At 34.2% G+C, this 27,148-nt stretch overlaps 1 protein-coding gene across 2 annotated transcripts; it reads right to left on the bottom strand.

Moving 5' to 3' along the window:
- Positions 1–1,021: 1,021 nt before the first annotated feature.
- Positions 1,022–27,092, bottom strand: LOC139690792 (uncharacterized). Of its 2 annotated transcripts, XM_071588365.1 has the most exons (10): positions 26,378–27,092; positions 26,153–26,279; positions 25,187–25,340; positions 24,923–25,052; positions 24,658–24,833; positions 24,235–24,400; positions 21,155–21,271; positions 13,658–13,806; positions 10,660–10,782; positions 1,022–4,549 (listed from the first exon to the last, which is right to left on the bottom strand). In XM_071588365.1, the coding sequence occupies exons 1-10, from the start codon at positions 26,553–26,555 to the stop codon at positions 1,970–1,972; spliced, it is 3,900 nt and encodes a 1,299-aa protein (XP_071444466.1). In that variant the 5' UTR covers positions 26,556–27,092; the 3' UTR covers positions 1,022–1,969. The 2 variants fall into 2 exon arrangements, with proteins under 2 accessions (XP_071444466.1, XP_071444475.1); XM_071588374.1 differs by lacking the exon at positions 21,155–21,271.
- Between the last annotated feature and the right edge of the window lie 56 nt (positions 27,093–27,148).

A 27,148-nucleotide genomic window follows, 5' to 3' on the forward strand; every position in this document is an offset into this window, starting at 1 on the left:
AAAATTACCAACTTCTTGAAGTGATTGCAAATACATCTTATAATTACCTAAGGAAGATGTATCTCAAAATATGTTCACATTTCCTAAACACTGCTTTCAGCAGCATCTGACTGCATTACAGCTGATATCTAACATTCATTTTGGTACGCTACTTCATAAAAACTTTCTGAAATTGCTCCACAAATTAAATATTTGGAAACAAAATACACCATTGTAATACATTTTCCAATTATCATTTGTATGCAACGACCCTGACACAATTTTCATCTTTCTCCAGGGGTTAAGCTCAACATTATCAATATTAGAAAGCCTCAAAAGAAATCACAGCCTCAAGGTTGATTTTGGAAGATTTTCAAAACCACAGTATGGTAAAATTTTCAAACATTTTTAGGCACAGTTGAAACAATAGAAAACGGAATATCAAGCTAAATAACTTTTGAACCTTTAAATGGAAACAACTGATAGCTATTCCATAGTTGGATTATACATTTTTGGGTTTTGCTTCGCAGCATATAAATATTTATAACATTTGTCCTGAATTGTTCAAACTTTCACAGTACATTCCACTAATGAACAACATACTTTTCGGACTCTCTCATGTCCTTGTTTAAGAAATCCATATTTCTTGAACAAGGACATGGGTAAATACAAGACATATTTTGCTCATTAATCCTGAAATTTCTCTGGTGTCTTACAAATAATGGGTACCATTATTTAGTTGCAAATAAAAATCAGTTCAGCCCTCTGAAATTAATGCCTAAAATTTTTAAGTTACAAAGATGAGTCTACTAGAGATAATAAAAAGGATTATGCCCACATACCCTTCAGTATTGTAAATTAGTCAAGTATTTTCCTTCTAAACTATCTTTTTTTTATAAAATGGAACTTTTAGTTCTTTGAAATTGAAAGCTCTCATAAGTTTCTTGGAAATTAAGCAGGAATCCTCTCAAGAACAGCAGAATTTCTTCAAAGCAAAAGGTATACTCTAACATGTAAATAAACACACCGTCCAGCTTCGGTTATCTATATTTCATTAATCGGAGTCAACAGAAAGCCATTCATACAGGACTACTTGTCAATAATCTTTCTACTATTTCCTCGTATCATTGTAAATGCTTTACCAAAGAAGTCCAGCAACTACAATATAATACCAACTTAACTATTAATAATAGTAAATGATTCCCACTGTTGAATTATTGGTAAACATGCATTTATAAAATTTCTCATCTGGATGAAAAAGAAACATCCCTTTCTTCATAACAAAATCAAATCCCTTCAAATTTGAAAGAAGTAAGCTAGTCAAAAACATAAACAATAATCATACCATATTGTTATTGATATAATCTGGTGTACATTGTCACTAGTAAGAAATGATTATTATGAATAACAACAGATTTTAAATCATATTTCAATGAAAAATTTCATTTTGGGAAACATTTTTCAATTTAAAGCCTTGTAAAAATGCTAAGTGTATATCAATAACAAGCATGAAATTCACCTTAGCTGCAGTATTCATATATATATATATATCAGCATTACTTTCAATGCAAGCTCTCATTTATATCTCATTTAATTAAAACCACATTTCTTGAAATTACCTTCCAAGAAATGACTGACTGAATCTTTTATGAAAACAAACAATGTACAAGAAAATGCACTTCTACTGTAGGTCAGGAACAAATTATTGACGTAGAAGTTTGAACATTAGCTCTAACACATAACCTTATGAGTACCATAAAACACTGTAAACAATGAAAATTCACTAATGATTCAGGTACAAACAGTAAGATCAATTAATACCAAATATGTACACAAAATGGTTCGTGTAAGAATACATACTACATACAATCGGTGGATACACATTCATTCCATTCAAGGCCAGAAACAATAACTACTCAGACTAACCCAATAAGAATGTGCTGCCTTCACAGATTCAACACATTTTTCACTTGGCCAATCAGAAAACACTTCACCATCTGCCACCAAAAGGCCCTTGGGCACCACGGAAGGGCCTAAAGATTGAACGAGGTCCCCGCCCACCTACAAATTGTACATCAGGACTGATGGGTTGTCTCAATGGAGGAAACAGGGGTGGTGGGCGAAAGAATCGGGGAATGATTGGGGGAATCCCAAATCTGATTGGACCACCTGCTCGAAAAGCACCCCTTCCACGTCCTCTCTGAGGAGGGGGAACGGAGAAACCCAAACCAGGAGGTGGGAAGGCAAGAGCTGGATTGAAGAATGAATCATGAATTTCATCCCGGGAAAAATCTGATACATTTGAGGCATCAAATGGTGAACTTAATAGTTCTTGCTCTGTTTCTGCCTGCTCAGCTGATGGCTCTTCCATTACACTATCTAGTGTTTCCTTGTTCAGTGCCTCTAAGTTGGCTGCAGGGACCACACTTATAACACTAATACTTTTCTCTTCAGAAATGTTCTTAGACTGTCCTACTGAATCATTGTCAGCCATTGCTAGACTAGTGTTAGGAATAACAGAAACATTCTCTGAATCTATTTCCTTAGTATCATTCTCATTGACATTACCACTAGGAAATGGAGGGAGAGTTTTAGTAATAATATCCATGAACGAACGTATTCTAATGTTACCTTCAATAAACTCATTGACCATAGTGTCCGAGGGTGATCCTTGACCAAAGTTTTCTTTTTCATTAACAGATTTGTTTAAGTCCTCATCCTGAGAATTTTTAAATGATCCATTAGCCTGCTCCCCAAAATTGGATCCCCATGATCCATCCTTTTTAATCACTTCATTGTTCTCCCACTTCATAGAGAGTCCGACCCTATTAACAGAGTTACTTTGAGAAGGGATGGGAGATTTCAGATCAGACTGAAATCTAGAAGGCACAGAGGGAGGCTGAGAAAGAACTGGAGTAATGTTCCTACCCAATGGTGGTCCAACTGGCTGAACGGGATTTTTGTCTCTATCGTTCACATTAGCCTTCTGGACAGGTGGAGTCAGAAGAGGAGGGAGGGGTGGAGGAGGAGGTGGTGGTGGAGGTGGCTTCTGCTGAAGCAAAAGTGGCTGAGAAAGAGGTATTATTGGAGGAGGTGGCTTTCCTAGATCATGTGGGGGCATGCGGAACATGTGAGCACTTGGCAGAACAGGAGGCATGGCCGGAAAATGACTTTCAAATGTCTGCCTAATAATTGGAGAGTGAAACGTCTGAGACATTGGCGTCCTTGGTCGGAACATTCTATCAGTGCCAATAGTGGGAATTTTATGTAAAATTACAGAGGGAAATGTTGGATCATACGGCTCATCTTTAACCTTTTTCTTTTCACTAAAAAAGCCTTCTTGTGCCTTGTCTTCTTCATCTTCATTTTCTTCTTCAGTGGCTTTCAAATTTGGTTTATTGACTTGTTTGCTCAGAGTCGAGCGTTTTTCCTGCCCTCGACCAGTTTCCTTCTCTTCTGACTTGGGAATCTGTTCTTTACTCATTGAGTCTACATTATCTTCTTCATCACTCATTTCCATATCAACGCTCTCTATGTTGTCATGGGACTCATCACGCTTCATGACCTCAGGCAATTTTAATGGCAATGTTGTAGTTACAGGTATCCTATAGTCACAATCACCCTCCCCATCTCTACCTTTTGGTGATGTTAGACCAACCATTAATGAGGGTTTCATGTCCACTGGTGATACATTTCGATAATCTTGATCAGAAGTTTTTGCCTCGGTATGAGTCCATTGAGAGCCACTTGTATTCTGAGAACGGTAATTAGAAGCTGGAGAACCAGTGAGACTAATTAAATTCCTATGATCTATATCCTTCATCTCCCGCAGCCTATTATTTGGTAGTATTGGAGCTAGTGTACGGTGATCAACATCTGCACCACTCCGAAGTTCTGGCACTTCAGTGTCATCATACTCCACAGGATCACTAAAGCCTTCTTTCTCATATGTTGGGGGAGACTCAGGAGTTTCTTCAATACTCTCAATCACCTTGCTCCCTTGGGATTTGCTGGAAGATTTTCCAAGCAGTGAACTGGAAAACCAATCCACCTTTGTTGGTGTCTTATTCCCAGCTGCACCCACTGAATCCCAGGCTGTGGATGGGGCTGGGTCACCCCAAGTGGGAAATTTTGGAGGTAATTTTGTATTCCACTCTCCAGGTGAAGTTATCTGTGATCCCCCTTCCCTATCACTCCATTCTTCTTCTGACATGCATAGCCCTGGAGGTAATGGAGGAGGAGGAGGTAGAGGTTCTGGTTTGACATTTGGTGACTGAACAACAGGAGCTGGTACAGGTTTCTGGTAGTTGAATTGTCCACTAGGATGTTCAAACACACCAGGTGGAGAGCTGATGAGAGGAGCTGATGAACCGACTAGGGCTTTCACAGAGGGAGATAAGGTAGAAGTGTTTCCTGTGTTGCTTAGGTTGAGACCAGGAATTGCAGAACTAGACGAGTCTGTTTGAACAAAGGGCTCACAAAGCCCCTGACTGAGTGATTGAAGGAAATCAGATAAACTGAAATTCTCTGGCCCCTTGGATCTGGAGCCGATGACTTCAATTGGCTTTCCCTGAAACAAAGAACACATTAATAGATACTGGTAAAAGTGCTTCATGTTAAAAAATAGTTGTAAAATCTAGTTAAGGTTCTGAAAGCAACACTACTAAAATTAATACCTTTTCGTCAAGAAATAAAAACACAGTACAGACCTAATCTCAAGAACAAAGGCAACAAATCTTCCTCAATGAAGTAAGTAACTTAATTCCATTCAACCATTTTAATTCAACATGCACTATTCCCATAAAGTTATCAATCTTCGATAAGACATTTCCACAATAGGAAATTCTTCATGGGTGCAATCTCATAAAAAAATGCCTTTAAATTGGAAAATAGACAAGGTCTTAAAAGGCTGTGCTGTATTCTCACGGATTTGAATACATAACAAGTTTATGTATCTTAAGCACCTCTCTAAAAATTTTTCAGAGATTTTATGAGCAATCCTTTCTAAATATTCTAGCTCACATTAAATAATACAAAGGAAAAATATGCAGCTCCAATATAGAGAATAAACAATATTTTTCCTTTTCATGTTACTTCTTTCAGGAATTTATTTTATCATTATCTCCCTTTGCATACCAAAGATGTGAAACCATGAGATTCTTTTAAAGGATTTATCGACAATTTTGATTATGAATGAACCCATGTTACATAGACACTCATTTCGTAGTCTTTAAATTAACAGTAAAACATTACCTATTTTAAGACAAGTTGACAAAATGCATTCCTATTTTAAGAGGTAATGCATGAAAAATATTTTAGCAACTTTCAGCATTTGCCTAATGACATAAATGTCGAACATAGCATGTGACAGAAAGTACGATGTTAGCATAACAGTAAACATAGAATATTATTACATACTGGATGGCGGAGATATTGAAGTGATGCATGTGCTTTATTTCGTTTTCTTAAAAGGGTACATTTAAGATGTATCTGAAAAATGAATTTAAATTCATGCTACATCTTACTGAAAGAATTTATAACTAGATGAAAATATAGCGGACTACTCAGAAGACTTTCCCTCAGGAAATAAAAAATGTAGTTTAGAATGATTTTCCATGCAATGGTTCTAATGTAAAATCAGGAATACCACAAATTAGGGTCACATGGCTTTTGCTTTTTCAATAAAAATAATCCTTCCAGATAGCTTCCTGTGGAGAATATTAAACAAGACTTGATGCTTTGCAGGAGGGCTAACACTATAAACAAAGAGCGAACAAATGAAGAAAAATCAGTGTAAAAATCATCCGCCTTAACTAAGATGTCTGGCCAGTGCTTTATCCAGTTAAGCCACCTGTCCTCTTGTACTCCAACATTCTGGGGGTTTAAAAGGCAAAGAGCTGGTCAAGGTGAATGTTTTTAACACTTCGATTTTTATGCATTTTAATGCATATTAGGGGTTGACTCCATTAAACGTTACTGTCACAGTATCTCCTGCAGTACTTTGAAACAATGAACACAAATACTCGAGAGAGTCAGAGAGAATCTTACAGGAAGGGAAACACACGGTGAAAATTCATGGGAAAAATCTGTGGTCAACCAAAAACAAATTTATGGTGCCAATTTTTATTTAGAGCAATTAAATATTAAAGACAAATATTACTTTTATTAGAGTTTGTCCATATATCTCATAACATGTGTTATATTGACTTAAATAAAGTAGCTACATCATATCCTTTTTTAAGCTACCACATGAATGTGTTAAGATTCGTGGAGAATATAAGTATATTGATAACACCTATACTTGATAATATTCTATGATAGGATGCAAACTATCCCTGCTCTTGATTCTGAACTACAATGAGAAACACTGGGGAAAAATATTAAGTTATGATAGAACTCTTACAATAGGTTAATTAAAAATTCTACCCTAATATTTGATTTTCAGCCAACATTACTGGACTTCATGCTCAGAATATCTAATTGCATGTGTGGCTTTCAGCAAACAAAATTTATCACATAAATCAAAGTAAATGCACAGAACTGAATATTATAATTGAAATATACAGATATATTAACAGTTGAGTGACTCCTAATCCTAAAGTATATCCTAAAGTAAATATATTTACGCTTGAATCAGATTCCAAATGTCTAATGCCACTTATTTCTCTTTTGAGTTCCACATAAACTTCTGAAATCCATAATTTATTCCTATGCTCAAACCATTTTACAATAAATGCCCTTATCATAGTTAAAGTGATAAAAAATAGAGTAGTGGCATCACACACAATGATAAAATATGGTTTAAGAGATTTAAACAAAGTTTGCTAAGGAAGCGCATGCAATCAGCCTTTTCCAATGAAACGATATCTCACAAGGAAGAGTTTGTTTCATTGAAGGGACTCACATCTTCCTTGGAAAAATTGTTCAGCCTTTCAATCCTATATTTTCATTTTTTTTCTGAATTAGAACAAGGAGACCATGGGAATTCAAATTATTTGACTACTTAACTAAAATTAACGCTTTACCATCAAGGGAATGAATTTCATGTTTTAATTGAATGAATTTCTCTCCAAATTCACGCATTAAAATATAGTAAAAGATAGTATAAATGAAATTGAAAATGTAAGAACACCCAAAATACATATTACTTTATAAGAGCAATTAAGTAAGGTTGCCAGTGGGATTAGAAACTGCCATTATCATTAAGTCTTTTTGGAAGCTAATTAAATTTAGTTCCGAAGGTCACTGTTGCCTTGATTACACAAAAAGCTTCCAAACCATATGGGTGAAGTGATCAACGCTACTTTAACCTATTAACTTAAAATGCATTTGAGTTAAAAATTACTTTAATTCCTATTTTGAAACATGATAATTCCTATAATTTTTTGAATAGATAAAATTAAAATATGAGAAAAACCAGTATTTTTTATACTAGAATGTGAAACGGTTGTTTCAAAATCATGAGGCAAAGGCGAAAACAAATTGGCATGAAAATGGTAATTTGAATTATCATTGAATATCAGTTCATTTGACATAATAAAAAGTCTCTTGAGCAGCTATTACAACAAAAATGTTGTATTTTTGAATAATTAATACGTAGTATGTGCATGTAATAGCTACTCTCTCCACTCCCTAGTGCAAATGAATACATGCATAATTTCAATTACCCCAAAACCATATAAATATAACCATTGGTATAATTTAAAAGGAATTAAGAGGTTAAGAATTTAGACACATTACGGTGTGCCTAGCCAGAATTTTCTCTCGTGCAAAAAAGAAATTAATAAAATTTCACGTATTGCTTCAGTTTCTAGAATTCTATTTTCAGTTTCTCAGCAATACCTGATATTTATATTGAGTTCTTTACTGTATTTCTAGTAGCTATTACAAATGAGTATAGTTTTATGATTTTATCCACACAATTTTTATAACAATACAGCAAGTGTTGCTGGTATTCTAATCAGCTACTTCAGGTGAAGTGTGATGACTGCCACCTGAATCCATTATTCAAGCTTATAAAGGGTGTGGCTGGACAAAATCAATTTGAAATTTCCACCATTTTACACCAGATATAGAGATCACCATTGACACCTAAATAAGCTTGACATATGTACTGAAGTCATAACCTCAAAACAGTTGCCATGCTGAGAAAAAGTACGGAATATAACAGAAGAGACACGATTATTTAAAGTAGACGCACTAGGTGCCTGGCGACAGATATAATTCAGTTCAGTGCCAGAAAACTATGTTACATGATGTCATCACAAAGTATATTTAGTCAGAAAAGACCAACAATAGTTTTGCAACACTGGTGAGGACAACTCACTTGAAGGAGCGTGTTGTCAGGACGCCCGACGTATATCCAATGGACTCAAGAGCTCATTTTTGAGGATCCAGGGCAAACAATCCAAAAATTGTCATCGGTTGTTGATGTGAGTGAAAAAACTATGTGTTGCATCGTCAAAGAGAACCTCAACTACAAGTCTTACAACATTAAAATAAAACATGCTCTCTGAAGCCACCAGGGCAAAGCAAGTTGAACGTTCTAACCTGCTTTTGTGTTCCCTAAAAAACAATACTGCAGAGCAAATCAGATTTTAATCAAACAAAATTATTTTTACTGCTGATGCTAAAACCAATTGTAGGAATGACTGCTGGCTCACTCATGACCCTGAAGATGTCCCCATTGCTTCCAGCAAATGTTCACGTGCTAGGAGTCGTGTCCAGTGAGGGTAATGCCATGCCACTGCAATTCTTTGACTCAGGGGAATATATCAGCAAAGAAGTTTATTTGTACGTTCGGACAAATGCAGGGAAGCTGTGGATGGAAACTGTGTCATCTGGAAGGCTGTACATTTCCAGCAGGATGGTGCATCAGCCCATATGAGTCATTTGGTGCAAAATTAGTTGTCGGACAATGTCAATATGTTTTGGCATGAAAAATTCTGGCCTCCCAACAGCCCATATTTAAATCTGTTCGATTACAATGGATGGAGCATGGTCGAAAGGGTAACCAACAAGTTCAGGCATCCAAAAGTTGCATTATTGATAGCCATTATAACAATGACATTTGCTGATATAGACCGGGGCACTTTAAAATGGGCCTACAAATGCTTCAGACCAAGAATGGAGGCCATCATTTAAGCAAATGGGAGATAGATTGAATAAATTTCTTGTTTGTAATCATACAAACAATTTAGCACAAACATTTCGTAAACATTTTCATTGTTGATATAAAAAATTTTTTGGAAAGTTTGTCTAATTTGTCCGGATTTTTGGGTCCCACCCTGTGCATGCTCGTCCAGTATGACCTCATAGGCCCATTTATATTTCCTTCCCATTTAGTGACCATCATCATTGTATTTTTTGAGAGTTAAAACAAGTTTCCAATTGTTTGACAACTGACCAAATGGGCAAATAAGGTCATACAATACCCAAGCTTGTAAAAGCTGGAATAAAAGAACACATTGCAATCGCCTGTAGAAGGTAATTGGAACACTGGTGATGCTTCTGTGTCTTTACAAGCAATACATGGAGGCCAATTCCTGTATGGAAATAGTTTCATGACCCCTAGTCCACAAAAATTTATTTACACTTGAAAATATTATTTGTTTTACACACACATTGATTTTGCCTACATTCCATGACTTTACACTATCTGGAACCTTGAAGAAAAGGATCCCATAAAAAAATGCAGTTATTCTGCACAAAATTTCATGGCGGTGTATTTTCCAAGAGTTTGGAATGTTGAAAGGAACTTGCATTTTGTGTTAGTGATATTGGTATTACTACTGCTTGCCTGTTACCCTCCCTACCAACTCATTTCCCACATTCTTTCACAAGTACCCACAACATTAGAAAGTTTCACATGTGTACTTAATAGAACTCAGGGTTTGTTTGACAAGTATAAGCAGAGTACAGTTTTACATTTTACTGCACACATAGTGCTTTAATGAATATTTCATTGGTTCTTAAAATGTCACTCAAGGACTATGATGTGTTGAAAAATAAGGTTGAAAAACTTATATGTAAAAATGACACATGGGATGCCCTTAAATCCGAGTACTAATATAATTTAACATTAAGAATGCACTTATTTCATGGAAAATATTAACAAAATTTAAAATATTAACTAAAAATTAATTTCAGATACATAAATATCTTAAATGAAAGAAAAATAATTTTCAGCATACTTCAAAGGGTAGATTTCTAGACAAGTAACCAAAAATAAAACTTAATTTATAGAGCCTATAAAATATCTGACCTAGAATTTTATAACACCACCTCCAAATACAACATTAATTATGTTTCAGCGTTTTTTGCCCATGACGCTCTTGACACATATGCAAACACCCACACACCAGGAATACATAGCAAAACTGGTCACATTATGTTTATAGAGTCAAATATTTGAACAATTTTTATTAACAATATTAATATTGAGAATAGTTGAACAAACATAGGAAAGTAGAAATAAGTGGTGTTTTTGAAACAAATATCATCGATATAAAATAACATCACTCAACATTTAAAAAATCATATCTCTTAAGATTCCATATGAGGGAGTGGGTATAAGTTGCACTCAAACATCTGTTCCATTACTGAATGGTGAACAGTTGCATTACCTTATTTTAGCATTGGGATACAAAGTAGAGTCAAAATGAAATTCTATAACTTTACCTCATCAGATGCTGACGACAAAATAGGCTCTCCAGCAGACAGATCATTATCTCCACTTTCTAATAAGGGAGTTGGTGAAGGTGACCTTGGTGTGTCAGTACTGGTTTCATTAAAGATATTCTTCTGAATATGTTCCAAAAGAAAGCAAAATTAATTAAAGAGGAAATTAAACACTTCATCAACTTACCTTTTCAAAAACTAGTAACAGAGGATATGGCAGGTTGTAGAAACATATGCCTACAAAAATAATTTTCTTTAATCGTGAAATATTTCATGAAATTTTAGAAACGACTCTTTGGTTGACTTTAAGTGAATAATTGAATATTCCTGGAGAGTAGCTGAACATAAAAGGAGGTACAAATACACCTTTAGCAATTGAAATACCATAAAAACCCATGCATATGGCATGCTCAAACATGACATAGGTAGATTTGGGAATAAAATTGAGGGAATTTATTATCTTGTCTTTTTGGATGAAGAAAGTTTTGATTTACGATTCTTTAAAGAAATCATCCTTAAAGTTTACTCTTATATCTATGGAGTATTTGTTTATTTGCATCAAATATGTTTAGCAACTCTTTTGTGAAATTCATGTCAAACAGTTTCAGAAATTATTTAGTAAATAAATGAAACAAATAATAAAGTTATAATTACATTATAAAACAATAAACCACTGGACAACCACTTTTCAGAAACAAAGCCTATTTCTTAAATATATGATTTGTCAGCAATAAATACCCCTCAGAAGTATGAAACAATAACTATTCTCTAAAAACTAACATCTTTATAATCCATGGAAACTATAATATAAATGAAATAAGTTTTCATGTGATGAAAAAGTTCACGCCTTGGAGGGTCAAGTTATTTGCATAATATCATGGCAGTACAGCATATTTGTGAAGCACAATTTCGGAGTTCAAAATATTAATACATTTCAACTGAAAAAAATAGCATGGAAATATAATAACAATAAACACATATTTATGTCAAAATATTACACATTAATGATCATATAAATTTAAAAACCTTCAAACCAAATTAAGTTGAAATGTGATACTTCTTAGTGATTAAAGGGTGAGTGATATATGAAGCATATACCTGTATTAACTATTAAATTGATTTAATAGTTCCTTTTTAATATATCATATGAGAAATTTGGTCACAATAGTTGTTGATTTTAAATGCAAAAAGAAAAAACCTAACAAATGGAGTAAATAGGAACTCATTTAGTTAACAGAAAATTTTAAAATTTACTTTAAGGACAGTAAAATTTTATACTTTCATATGAAAAACTTTTACTTCAATTACTACCACACTTTTAATTAGTACAAATGAAAGGAACTGAGAAATAAGGATGAACAATTGGTTGACAGAGAAATATCAGTCTCATTTTAAGATTTGGCCAATATTTGATTTCTTCATGCTAGTCACATCTCAAGTTAAAAACAACTACTGCATTACAATATTTATAAATAATTCAATGGCACTAAAATCTCTCCTAGCTTAAGGAAGACAACTGTAATCCACATGCTTCACACACAGTCGATGCCAATATTAAGAAATATCACTCTTTCTTACTGGCTAATTGTTTTTTAGAATTTTCTCAATCAACTTGCCTCCATTCATATTCATGTCAAGAAAATAAAAGCATATTTGTGATTGAATATTCTCTAATTATAACAGCATATTTCTTTTGCTAAAAACATTAAATTTTATAACATTATATTTTCATAAGAGTCTACTGTTTAAGGTAGATTCTGGATGAATACCTGACTAAAAACCACTCAACAATCCAGGTAATAAGGTAATGTAACACCCCACACTACAATTAACCACTTCAAATCCTCAGATATCCTGTTTTCCTTTTTTGATTCAATATAAATTAAACACTCCTAATTGTAAATGCAATGATATTTTTATGAGAAATCAATTACTTGGAAGAGTGGCATTGAGTGCAATTCTTTATGTAGCTAATTTTCATCTTATTGGTTGCTACGAATTATAATTTTGTTGAAAGAGACTAATGAATTGAAATCACATATGTTTATGAAAAATTATGAAAAAATAAACCTTAAGTCTTCATTTCAAGGAAGCCATACATGTAATTACAATTTTCTTCCCCATTGATATCCATAAGCATCACCCAATATTAAGTTCTTGTAATTTATCATATATATAGTCTTGAGTTTAATGGAGATATTTTATAGAATTGAACTAATAAAAATATTTTGAGCGAGTAATATTTTCAACATGAATGAATAATATAAGATTTGTTCAAAAAGATCACAGCTATACTTATTTCTTATAATATTTGGAGTGTTTCATAAAACTAAGATAAAATGATCCTCAGTATTGGTTATGGTAGATTTATTTTAGTTTCAGTGCAATCCAATCATGATATTAACGTGTTCCAGGCATTAGCTCATTAAACGAAAGCTTTGGACACCCCAAAAAACAATATCATATTCAGAGCAACCATGACGTATCCTGTAGACTAGCTACAGCCAACAAATTTATTTGCCTTACTTTTGTTACTTCCTCAGTTTTTTCTGTCTTCTACAACACTTCATGCCATCCAAACAGTAAAAATATAAAATTCCATGTTTCTCAGCTACTAGGCTATAATACCCACAAAATTACTGAATCATAAAACACACATGGACAGGCACCATTAGGAAAATGATCTAAATGTTTTAAGGATATCTTAAAATATCCTTTTAAGTGATCAATTTCATTTTTTCCAACAATTAATACTTTCCACAGCATTATTACTAACCTTAGAGGAAGTAAAAATGTATTAGAGATTATGGTCAAGGTATTAGATGTATAGGCATCACTACTTACCTCTAAAATATATTATAACCATTGTACCTTATACATGGGTTTTTATGTAATAAATCCTCAAATGTAAACCAATATATAAATTAAACACATTTTTCAATAATTATACCATGCTAAAAACTTGAAATATAAAAAATAAATAATGTTACTATCTTACTTTGATGTCAAAAAGTAAATTATTGCCCATGAAACTTGTCAAACAGCTGTCCAAAGAGTGAGTAAGATCCCCCCTCGCATGAGTTTTGACTGGCTGATGATCGGCTACAACAGCATCAAATGAGCTTGAAGAAGTTTGGTTCAGCAACGCTGAAATAAAAATGTGTGAATATGAAAAATTTTTTAAGTTCAAATAATCAATTACGTGTTCATTATAGAAAATAGTTCGCTGATCACAAAAACAGCCGATCATGTTGAATAGTTGCACCACCGAAAACACATAAAAAAGCTGCCTTTATAAGAGACAAAACTTTATACCTATAGTAACTGTATTGCACGTGAACCTTCCACATCTTTTAGCAAAATAAAATCTTGTAATATTCAAGTTTGACAAAGCATATGTAGGCCAACATAGCCTGTAAGACATTAATACTGATCCCAGAAAAAAATGTACATAGCCAGTCTTGCAACTAAGCAATATGTACTTTAAACATTTCCCTAAAAGGATGTTAAAGAAATATCACTAAATGAAAAAATTCCATCAAACACTTGAATTGATGGTTCAAGAACAGGGTTAGATAAGAGTCTTTTGAAATCAATGATAAAATCAGGTCCTTCTACCTGCAAACCGAGCCGTTACATTACTAAAATTACTGAATGCCAAAACAATGAAACACCTGAGAAACCCCACTTTCATCCCTGTTAAAACACAAAATTACATTATTACAATGCAGATGATAGAAGAAATTTCAGAAGTAAATGACAATCACCTGTTTTTAAAATATTTATTCTAATTCTCCTGACTTACTCCCACGTTTGTGGCAAATATCCCATGTTTCCCTTTCCAATTATGTACCTGGTTCAAAGGGCATCTTCTTCTTATAATTTAAAAGGTTGCCAAATTTTAGAAAAAATTATCTGTATTTTTCCTACTTTAAGAAAATGATTCATTTATTGTCAGTATGATAAATTGCATCACTATGTCAGTTTATTAAGGACTACCTCAGCTTAAGAGCAGAAAATTCCCTACTGAAAAGAAAAGTATACCCAACATAAGCCTTAATAACTGCTAATAGGTACTAAACTGGAAAAAGGGCTTCTATAAATGAATTTGTGTAGTTCCTAATTGGATTAAATCAGATTTTCCAATTATGTTAAGGATGTTAAATATGGCTGGTACAAGCTTGAGAATTCTGGTGTGGGGAGGAGCCTCAGACACTTTGACCTCATGCTACTTTGTGCAAACCCACATTGAAACTGCCTGCCACATGCAGATGGGCGAGAGCTTCACCATATGGATATATAGGTCACCTATCATAACTCCATCCTAGCTTAGTGTTGAATAAATTCAGCAGCCTGGCATGAACTGGCGTTTACCTTCAATATGGCCAGGCCATGGCAAAAGCTTATTCTTCAATAGAAAGAAAAACCAAGCTTGCCATTAATCTAAAAATGATGCAAAGTAATGAAAAGTGATTCACTAATAATAATAAGTTTTTTGAAAGAGTGAAGCATGCATTTTTATCTTAAATTTAGTAAGACCATCTTCATTAGAGCACTAAGGCAATTATTGCAGGCAGCTCATACAAGGGTTGTCATATTCATGAGAATATCAAGTAATCAAGAGGAAAAAATGAATCTTGTTAAACATACTGTTGGGTGAAAGAAGTGATACAAAGTTTGGTGACTACGGTTATTTTCTCTGGTCAGGACTCTTTCATAGTGTGCATTCAGAATAAATTAAGTCTTTCGGCTAGAAAAGTTTCATTCAAGACACCAGAATGGTTCAACATATGGTAAACCACTTCATAAATTTTTGCACTAATATTAAATTTCAATAAATATTTTTCAGCACTGGGTCACTTTATATAAGAATTTTTAAAATTAATAGCAGGTGAATTCTCAAATGAAACAAAACCAATTGTACTAATCATTAGTGCCAACAACCTTACGTTAATGATAAAAGCAGCATCTAAAAAAATCTTACCAATTCATATATGGTTTGTGTCAACATAACATTTTCATTTGCATAAGTATACAGTGATGCTTAATTTATGTCAATCCTATTGATGAACTTTGTTTTGAAGCCATCCTCACATAATATTTTTATAAACACAGTAATCAACTCAAAGGTGGGTTAGGTAGGTGATGGTAGAGTTCGTCAAATACTAAGCCCAACAGCATTTGAACTTCTACACAGGGTACAGGGGGCCAGATATTTTCCGTGTGCCATCTATGACTTCCCAGGAAATTGTTACCCAAAAAATCACAGCTTATATGAAGCTGAGGGTGCCCAGACAGGCACTTCCTGGTATGAAACCCAAGCCCTCCAGTCAGAAGCCTAATGCTCTACCCATGGACTACCGTGTCCCCTTCACAAATAATATACATATAAAAAACCATGACCACAGTTATAAACCCAAAGGTCGGTTTGGTAGGTGATAATAGAGTTCACCCAGTACTAAGCCCAACAGCATATGGAATTTACATGTCAGGGTAGGGAGGCCAATTGCTTTCCCTGTGCCAGCCATGGTCTTCTAGGAAGATTTGATTTCCAAAAAATCACATACCTGCATATGATGGGATATCAATTTTTTATTATTACTAAAAATAATCAAAATAGAATATTTTTGCTTGTTTTTCTTAGGACTCCTCTACATTATCGCCATCCAGAGTTACACATTTCTCGCAGTGTTTTTTGACCTTTCATTGCAGAACTCAGCAGATTGTGCCAAAAACCATTGTTCCACCTCTTAAATGATACTATTTGAGAGTTGTTAAATGTTGTCATTTGTGTCATAACCCCACCATAAGAAATAGAAATAGGCTAGAAGAGAATAAGAAAAATAGGCTTGGGACAAGATTGGGAGATTAGGCCAGATGTGGCTAAATTTGAAAGCCACATTGCTTTGATTAATCAACTGCACCTCAAGATGAGTGAGCAGGTGCAATGCTGGAAAGAAGCCTTTGGTGATCATACTACACAGTTCTTTCCTCAGAGAATCACACAATTTGTTCAGCAGTGTGTACTAACAAGAACCAATGATGGTCTAGCCCTTCTACACATTATCTGATAAGGTAACTCCAGAACAGTCCCAAAAAACCAACACTACGACCTTCCCTGCAGACTTCTGCATCTAAAGCCACCTTGGGGAAGGGGCGAGTGGCTGTGCTTCCACTCCTAGCTCTTTAGTCTCCTGAGCATTGGGGATTGGATTGGTGTGGTGACTAACATACTGGCTTACCACTGAGAGGGTCTAGGCTCAAATCCTGGAGACAACAAATATTTTTCAGTGGTATCCCGATCCCTACTTGAGGTGGTTTGTGGAGAGCACCTTGAGTGAGTACGACGTCCGTCACATGGGATGTTAAACTGTGGACCCCCTGGTGCCTTTCAGTAAGAGTAGGCTAATGCCGACAAAGGGTTTCACTCCACCTTTCCTTTCCCATCCATCCCTAATGGCACAAATGACCATAGCTGTCGGTTGCCTCCCCCAAAACTATTACTACTCTTGATCATATTGATAGATTCAAGATTCATCCATTGCTACCAGGCGACCAAAAAAATTTTCTTTGTCTTGCTCCAAAAGATTAAATATATCCCCTCAAGTTCGCGCAGTGTCTGCTTCTGAAAAAGCCAATAGTTATGGCATTCAGAATGCTGACACCTTTAACATGTGCTGTTCTTTGTGAATATTTTTCCACTCACTGCTGTTGCTAAGATCAGTCTCATTCATGATCAATTGGATGGTTGCTCTTTGGTCTATTATAAAGCTAACTTTTTTCTCTGTGGCAGCATCACTTGAGTTTGATGGCCTCCAGTTTCTTGGATCAACTGTGTGGGATATGTACCCAGTTTGAACATTCCTTTTCCACCTCTCAACTGTGCCATATAACAGACTATCATTTCCATTAACAGATATCATTTCATCTTGAATTTGCCATGCACTGTAACCTTTCAAATGAAGAAAGTTAATCACATTGTGAGCCTCTTATCTTCTCCATACTGCGAGATACTTCAACCTGTTTTCCTTAAAACAAATCAGCATTAACGGCTGTAATTAACAACATTAAATACATAGGAATCAATTAATATGGAGAATAAATTTTATCCCAATATCTCATTTAATTATTAGTAATAATTTCTTGAAAAAGATATACCCACATATGCCAAAACACTGTCACCCATATGAAATTCCTTCTTCAGTTTCTCACATTTTCTAGCCTTTTTCATAACATCCAAAATGCCTATTACTTTCCTCCCTCTTCCCAGTTTATCTGAAATCTGCCTTCTAACACAAGACACCCCACTTCCTCTCATTATCACCACTAATCACTTCTTCCACCTTTTTCAAATTTCATCAACAGCCTCCCCTTTTCCTGAAACATAAAAACACTTATATCTTGCCCTCTATCCAGTTTCTTTTTTCCATTTCTTCTTTATCTTAAAATCTCAAAAGGCACCAATATATTAATGTCCAAGTCCCACAAAGACCGAATTTCTGAACCATAGAGGCCACTAATCTTGATGTCTCTCTAATATGTATTGTACCATTTTCTAAAATTTTCCAGTCATCAATTCTCTCTTCTAGATGAATGCTTCCATCAATAATATAATTTTTCTCCTGATGTTCTTATAAATGCCATTTTTGCCCAAAATACCACCTAAATCTGGAAAATGTTTAACCTGCTTTTTCTCAGGCCCACCTATTTTGATATCTTGATAATTATTAACAATGGGAATACACTATGAGAAACATAATCAGGTAATGAACTAATGATGGAATAACACATAAATACCATTTTCAAACTTGCCACTGAATTTTCATTTTGTTCATATGAATAAGCCATACCATTCCTCATGAAGGGTTAGTGTTATTTATGTATAATACATCATCATATACAACCACAGAAATATATTCAATACACACCATTATCAATGTACAACAAACCTTACCGAGTAAACTAAACATCACCTACATTTAATAATAAAACATATTAAATAAAATAGTCCTTTTAATACTTTTCCTAATACTGTGAAAACATTTGATACAAACCACATTCATCTCCTGTTAGGAGACCAACATTATGGTGAGGGTATTATATGGAAAGGTGATTCAACATGAGGACCTTTAAATTATGGATTAGGATAGCCAACAAAAGAATTATGAAAAAGGATCTAATGAGGTTCTGACATATGTTCATGGAGATTTCTTCATGGACTTTACACCACGTTAGTTCTCCATTGCTGCGGATGTTAAAACCAACAACTCTGTCCATCGTTTTCGGCACTGAAGACAATGGACGAGTCATCTATTGAAACATTGGCAGCAATGCAGAACCTAACCCGGTTTAAATTCTGAGAATAATTCATAAGAATTGTGCGTATAACTCCATTTAATTAACCATAGGAATCATGCAAGCAATGATGATGATCTCACCATTAAGCTACTATTGATATCTAACCTACTGGGTGAATTGGTAAGGTAAATCCTGTGAGCACTTTCCCACAATTCCAATAAAAAAAGTAAAAACATATTAGGTTAACACTAGGGCTACATATTTTATTCTACTTTGATATTTCATCTTCTTGAGGCATTGCTATTACTTACTCTTTTAAGTTCAACCACACAACATTAGGAGCATATATTTGTCAATATTATCATTACGGTTAATGGTTGAATATATTTAATATCAGAAAAGTGACTAAATTGTAGCTGTGATGCAATTAAGCACAATTTACTTCTGATGAGCCTGCACTTGGAACGTACGTAACTGCATTATTCTGAATACATACACCATCCCTGAATATATTTCTGAATAATGAATATTTTTAAATTATGCTTTGGAATTAGAAAATAGTCCCCTCTCACAAGTTTTTACTTGTTACTATCAAAAACATTTAGGTGAATAGGCCAGAGAATAATAGACATTTTGAAATGGTTACCTTAAATTATAATGGATGTGGACAGGTTTTTTTCCAGTGATTAAGGCCGTGTTTTTACTAGTTTTAACTTAGATAAGTTCCTGCTGACTGATGAATTAATTGGATTCCAGCAGTAGCATTGGCACAAAAATGTAATGTGCACGAATTACTGAATATCAGTGAATAATAATTTTCAGATGATTTTGGTTGAAGCCTGTATAAAGAGACCACTCAACAAATTGTGTAACATGTGAGAAATAAATATTTCTTGGTCAGAAGAGAGAGTTGCGAAAAGGAAAAAATCTTATTTTAGATCAATGCCCTCCAACAAGTGAATTGGAGTTCTCAGAATACCCCAGCAAATATAGTACTAAGTTGTCACTAGTCACTTACATTACAATGATAATATAAATATTCCAAGGCAAGCATATGAGTTACAGACTCTACAGTAATTTAAAAAATTCAATAGTATTATCTAATCATTTCCATTCATTTTTTAGTTAAAACTGTGTTAATGTCTTGTATGAAGCTCTGAAGATAAATTTGGGAAAAGATTAGGTTGTAGCTCCTTGGTGTAAATAATATATACAAATGATGAAGTACGTTCCCATCAACAAATTTCGCCCAAATTCATTTTTAGTTTAAAATTAGGTTACATATGATGGAAGGTAATTAAATAAGAGATTTAAAAAAAAATAAAAAAAGAAACATGAATTCTGCATCTGCATTAAAAATTAAAAGGCAAAAAAGGATCACCACGAAAGATATGAATACCTAATGACTGATACAATGGGGGTACCTTTGTCTATCAACATCTAGTAAAGATACAAAAACACAATTGAACAAAGAAAAAGCATTTAAGTGCTAAAAGTTGTTCAATGATTATGAATTAAAAATAAAAGAGTAACATAAATTGAAGTTAGTTTAAGAGTATGCCTAAACAGGGCCTATTGTTCCATAAGTCAAGACTTCATTCTTTCAAAAAATCTAATCAGTACATTTAATTATATAGTCCTTCAATGCCAAACAAATTTTGTTTTAACTGTTACTCTAAAAACTTCACAGCATCTCAAAATTTCTCCTTGAAAATCAGGCTTCTTCACTCATTATGTTATATTCATAGCAGAATTTTTCCTTAAACAAGAACTGTGTGGTAGTAGCATGTTTTCAATAGACGGCCCACAGTTTTATTAATCCTAGTAACTTTTGAGATCTTCTTGTAATGTTGCAACCATGAACCTTATTGATACACCTAACTTTTGTCTAATGGGGAATCCTAAAAGGTGAAGCTATCATGAAATGTGAATATTTCAAATATCTGTCTTAAAAATTCACTCTAATATTGACAAAGTGAATCTCATTTGTTACACAATGCAAATAATCCCATTTCCTTTATGAAGCACTTTTTTGATTTTATATAAAACTCCACATTAAGTTTTATATTTTAACAAAATGGAAAATTTCAAAGTATATTTATGTACCACTCTTTCAGTGGATTCTATAAATTATTGAATCTGAAATTCATAAGTCCTTTGTCACCTTAAAGAATGTAAATGATCAATGTTACCATACCTGAATTGGAAAAGGGTGAACTGCAGGCAAAGGTCATACGGCTTTTTATTTCCCGATTTCCATGTACCATCTCATTCGGAGTTCTAATATATTTGTTTTCTCTTTCTGGAGTATACCCTGACAACAGATTACTTTACAAATTAATATTTTATTCCTGAATTTGAAATACAATTGAAATAAACCAAAAACATAAGAATCAAAAGTAAGTAATTATAGATTTTTATTCCGCAATTGGATGCAGATATATAATAGATTAAAAAAAGAACAATTAAAATGTAATAAGAACCAAAGAAGTGCCATGAAGCACAAGTGAAAAAAAACAAAATCAAGATTTTTAATCAGATTAAAATCATATTCACTCCTTCTATTTACACATCCCAGATTTTATTAATGGATAATTAAGCAAATCTCCAGTTCAAGGGAGCTGTGTGGCCCACTTTGGCATAAGTGTCAATTAGGATTTGCTAACTTGTCTCATATTATTACCAGCACATTCAGCTTATATTTCCTGAGACTAAGACATTTTCAACATACATCATATGGCTCCTATTATGTATTAATGGGGAATTATTTATTCTTTCAAAGAGTTCAGACATAAATAAACTTCACCAGAGCTGGGCCCAAAATAATGGAATTAATTCTGTCTCCGACACATATGTTAACATGCCACATAAAAACTGAAAATTGTTTACATTGTTTTACTCAAAGATATTTTGGTTAATAGGGGATAAGGTTTATCATTTATTAGGACAGTTACATTATTTTTATAAGTCAAGCAAGTAGTATTCTTACCAACTCAATCAAAAAACTACTTCTACATCAAGATTGGTGCGGTGGCTATCGTACTGGCTTCCCACCCAGAGGGACCGGGTTCGAATCCCGGCGGTGTTGAATATTTTTCAGAGGTATCTCGATTCCCTACTTGAGGTGCTTTGTGGAGGGCACTTTGAGTGAGTATGCCATCCATCGGATGGGATGTTAAGCTGTGGACCCCTTGGCACCTTTTGCAAAGAGTAGGCTAATGCCGACACTGGGTTTCTCTCCACCCTTCATCCTTTCCTGTCCATCCCATATGGCGCAAATGACCTCAGCAGTCACTTGCCTCCTCTAAATACTACTACCAACTACTTCACTCACTGAATTTCAGTCGCAGTGACTGCTAATATATGTTCTCATATGGTAACCATCATAAATTTCTTATCATATAACCCTCAGGGGTAATGGGAATTTTTTATAATTGTCCTCAAAAGAGATAGCACCCTTATTACTAATGGAGGCCCCATTCTGACATTCAACATTCTACTGTGAGAGTGCTTATAGCCCATTCTGGATAACAGGAGAGGTAGACCTTAGTTGGATGTGAGGTGTGCAAAGAACAATTCAGAGAAGAAATTATAAAGGAAGGAGGCCACTAGGTTTTAGGGAAGGAGGACATTGGTTTTTCTCCCCTCAACCCAAATACAAGCTTGTTTACAATTGATTATGGGCATTTGAAATGCACTCCAATCAATAGTTGAAATTCTAGACTTGAACTCACCTAAACCAAAATTAGTCACTTCATAAGCTGTATAATGTGGACACAACCCTCAAACTTATCCCCTCTCATGCAGCGTAATTGGCTGAGGCAAACTGACTATTACTTGAGGCCAACAATCCATTAGCTAGTGAGGGTAATTAGAGGGCACAAGACTTTAAATCCCTAAGAGAACATCATCTCACCAGGAATTCTCAAATTGCACACAATGCACCAATTTCGTCAAAAAATTAGGTCCTTTTCCTTACTATTTCCCAAAATTGTGGAAGTAGTTGCATAGTGGATGGCATCATTAACCATAGAATTTTACTTACATAATGCAATTAGAGATACAACTTACTTACACTGTGACCACGAGAAATTCTGAGAAACTTTTGCCTGCCATATTAAAGGTTGAATCCTTCCCCCACATATGTTTGGTCCATCAGTGTTAAAAAACTAATTAGCAAAATCATTAAAAGTGTACACTAAACATAGCAATTATATGCAGAATACACTCTTGATGAAAGAAGTGACCATTAGGTCTCAATTTCACCCAAATAAAGACCTTTATCTATCTACCCAGAATGACACTCAAAAGGAAAATTTCTCTCGGTTGTATATATATGCATAGAACTGGGGAGAAGTAATTGCTTGGTTGCCAATTTCATGGTAACATGATTTTTTTGCAGTTATGTTAATACTGTGTAAGAAATTACAATTTACATATTCAACAGTGGCATATTAAAGTGGCCCTCAGAATTCTAGAAAATCTATCATTTGTATACAAATTGTGGGCATCGGCCATAGTAAAGTTGTGTTCAACCCAGTATTGAGGTTATTCAGGGAGAATGGTATAACTGGGAAGCTGCATAATTATGGTGATGTATATTGATAAAGGCTATTATATTAGTTTTTATTAAGTATCAAAAATATATGTTTCTCTAAGCCTTTAAACAACACTTGAAATTCTATTAAACAAGGAAAGATGTAGCTGAATAGCTGGCAATAAGAGAGTGGAATCATTTATACCATAAGCTTTCAAATGCCATCATCTCAAAGTATTATACCATTGGATGAGTATTTAATACTCTCAAATATTGACTAAATTCATTTACTTGCTTCTCTTCATTTTTGAGGCAGATTAAGATTGCACAATGTTGTAAAATATATAGTTACAGTTTGACATATTTATTTTTAGGTTATCAGCAAAGGAGCATGGATCCACCAAAGTTAGAGCTAAACCTTGGACCAACATATCCAAAACCCTTGAAAAATATTCCTTCAGATAAACGGCACAAGAACCCAATGTTATCATGTGCCAAGTTCAATTTGAAATCGTTAAATACATTTGAACATATTAAAACAGTAAATTTAATTGAATTATGCAAGTGAAATACTTATGTCAATCTGAACTTCAAAACAATTTATCAATTCTCATAGATTATTTAGTAACATTGCACTCTTTTCCAGTTCATCACAATAGCTTTGGTCATTCTCCTTTACTCTTTTTCTTTAGAATTTTGAATATAAACCCAGCACAGACCAAACAGGAAAATATATTTACCTGGAATGGCATCTGCTGCTTCGGGAAGTTCAATGTCTGAATCAGGTGAAGGGGATGGTGCATTTACATCAGGTGATGGAACAGGACTGCAGTCTTTCAGGTTTGGTACCAGTTCATCTAACCTCCTCTTCAAGTTCTTCACTCTTCCTCCAAAATTCTTATAAGCCTACAAAAGTAAAAAAAAAAGAATAGCAACGCAATTGTTCTTCAGCAAATACATTGCATTTCATTAAAAGTTGCGTGCAGCTTTATAGATGATGAAAATAGCTTACAGTTGAATTTTTGAAAAATAATTAGTGAATGGTAGGATAACCTTCACATATTAAAAAACAACTAGGGTTAACAGCAGAATAGATAATATTGAATGTCATACATGCTTGGAATAAAAATTATTATGAAATACAATGCCATCTCATTGCTCACATTGGCCACCACTTTAGCTTCTCCTTTCTGGGTATCATAAAATATACTTCCTTGATCCAGAAGCTCAATCAAGACAGCTCTCTCTTTTAGCTCACATTCCAATGCTCGCACATACGCCTCAATTTTTGCTACCCCTTCCTCCACTTCAGTTACAGCATCATCCCCTTGGCGTCGATCTGTAACAGTATGAGAGTACATTAAAATATTGAACTCAAACCTATTTCATGGAAATAATGATTGGATATGGAAAAAAATATATACAAACCTTTTAAACTGGCACGAAGTGCATCAACATCTGACAGTGAAAGGTGAGAATCATTTAACTTCTTCAGCAACAGGTCAGTCTCATCCTCACATTCCTTGCAGCTCTTGATTTTTTCAATTAATATACGAGGCTACACAAAAAAACACGAAAAAATAAGTGATATCATAACAATAAAATAAGGAGTACACCTGATCATGGCTGTTACTGTTGCTTATTCACAGTGTTTATTTTATTGAGTCAACCATTCTTTAATGCATCACTTACCTGAAAATCATTAACAACCACTGCTTCGCTAGCTTGTCCTTTGGTGGATGTAGACAAAAGTCCCGTGAGATCAGAAATAAATGCTTCATCATATACTCCTCTTTCATCCCAGATGTTGAATATCCTCAAGATGTTTTGCTTTACTTTATTATCCCTGGTAGAATTGAGACATTTTTGGAAGGTAGTATAAAATGATAATTAGTATTTGATTTGAAATGAATTCCAACTTTCTCATATACATTATAAAACTACAATTAAGGAGTAAATAAGTATGCTCACAATTGATTTTATGTGGTATGAGTTTCATTCATCATTATGGAAATGGGTTTTTATAAAACCAGTAAATACATTTAACTGTTAAAAGAAATTGGTTCAATTACCGCAAAAAATGACGAAAAAATGTGAAAATAATTTTATCAGGTACCCTAAGTTTTTTCGCGTACTCTTACCGTTGTAAAAGTTTTTTTTTACAATTAATACTCTGGGAACTTCTGTTCTATCTAATAGACTTCATTTCTTAGCAGAAGAAAATAAAAACGATGTGGCATACCCTTGGGCCTTATTAAAATGACACTTTAAACACCAGTGAAGCTGAAAACTAAACAAAAAATGACGTAAATTATGCAAAGATGAATCAGGAATCAAGTGTAAGATGAGATGGCACGCAGTTAACAAACTCAGCTCTTCGCTGGCTTATTATGTAATTTTAGCTTCGAACTACATGCCAAACGACTTGCATAGTTTTCTAAGGCTATGCTTCTAGCTGAACATCAGGAATAAAATACACGAAACACTTCACGACTGGAGACAAATAAATGTATACAGACCCTTTACCCATAAATCACGTTATATCGATTTGTAGTATCTTCAATCCAAAACCTATGTCTTTGGCGGATGAGTTAAAAATAGGATTTTTACCCTATGCAATGAATACATATACATTTATCATGATCTTTCAACACTCACCTAACCAGGGTAGTGGCCTTTTGGAGAGCAGGAGCAAATGTTTGAACGTAATCATAATTCTTTCTCTTGCTATACTGTATAACATCATTTCCAAGGTAAAATAGAGTGAGCCTCTGATCAGGCTTAACTATAAATAGAAAAATGTACAACAATTTTTATCACCATATACACAGAAATATAATCAAACAACGGTTTTACTTTGATGTAAACAGTCGTATAGGTTACCTTTTCTCAAAACTTTCAACCATGTTGACACAATTTTCTTATGGTGTTGGCGGTGCTGGAGACACCATGAAGATAGTGTTTGTATACTATCCTGAGAATCCTTTAGAGTCAATAACTTCTTCTCGAATTGATGCTCATTAAACGCTGACATTTTGTCAGTAATATCATTAAACACCATTTATATATTTATAAGGGCGGCCCTTTCCATGAATGCCATGTCTTGTAGGGCGACAATTACTCTAAAAACTATTAACTATGCCTGCGAAACTATCTATGACGAAAAATTAGTACGAATAACACATTTTGAAATAAAAACAATGTTATATGTATGTCAAGTCAAAACAAAATCGAGCGATTCCGAAAAAGATCCTAGGACACTTAAGTAAAGATTAAACGCGCGAAAAAGTGTTCCTGAAATCACTTCTCACTGGAAACAGAGCTGCACGCATCATAAGAAATGTTTCGAAATTCGATGATTTCTTCGTGTATCTAGAAACTGTTTTTGACACTTCACCACAATGTTTATAATTAATATAACATCTTCACATGCTAAATAGTGTTTGAAAATGCTTCACACTGAAAACTGAATACAGTAACTCTCCATCCACCAAAGTTGTTGCCGAGAATTACAAATAGATCATTTTTCACCTCACATTTTCTCACAAAATTCACTTAAATGAACATGATCCGCTATACGAGATAAAGCAATACGCCATGAAAATCAGTATCAACATTGGTCGCCAGACGCCATAGTAAACTCGAATCGCGGAA

This window comes from Hetaerina americana, unplaced genomic scaffold (assembly GCF_022747635.1).
Source record: "Hetaerina americana unplaced genomic scaffold, ioHetAmer1.1.p SCAF_1, whole genome shotgun sequence".
In the NCBI taxonomy this organism is placed as follows: Eukaryota; Metazoa; Arthropoda; class Insecta; order Odonata; family Calopterygidae; genus Hetaerina; species Hetaerina americana.

Bases quoted from the DNA above. Each gene is read 5' to 3' on its own strand.
- LOC139690792 (XM_071588365.1), bottom strand. From the start codon at position 26,555: ATGGTGTTTAATGATATTACTGACAAAATGTCAGCGTTTAATGAGCAT. The intron at 21,272-24,234 runs GTAAATATATTT...ATCTGTTGTCAG, and splicing joins AGCAGCAGATGCCATTCCAG to GGTATACTCCAGAAAGAGAA. The intron at 13,807-21,154 runs GTATGGTAACAT...TTTTTATTTCAG, and splicing joins TTCACCCTTTTCCAATTCAG to CGTTGCTGAACCAAACTTCT.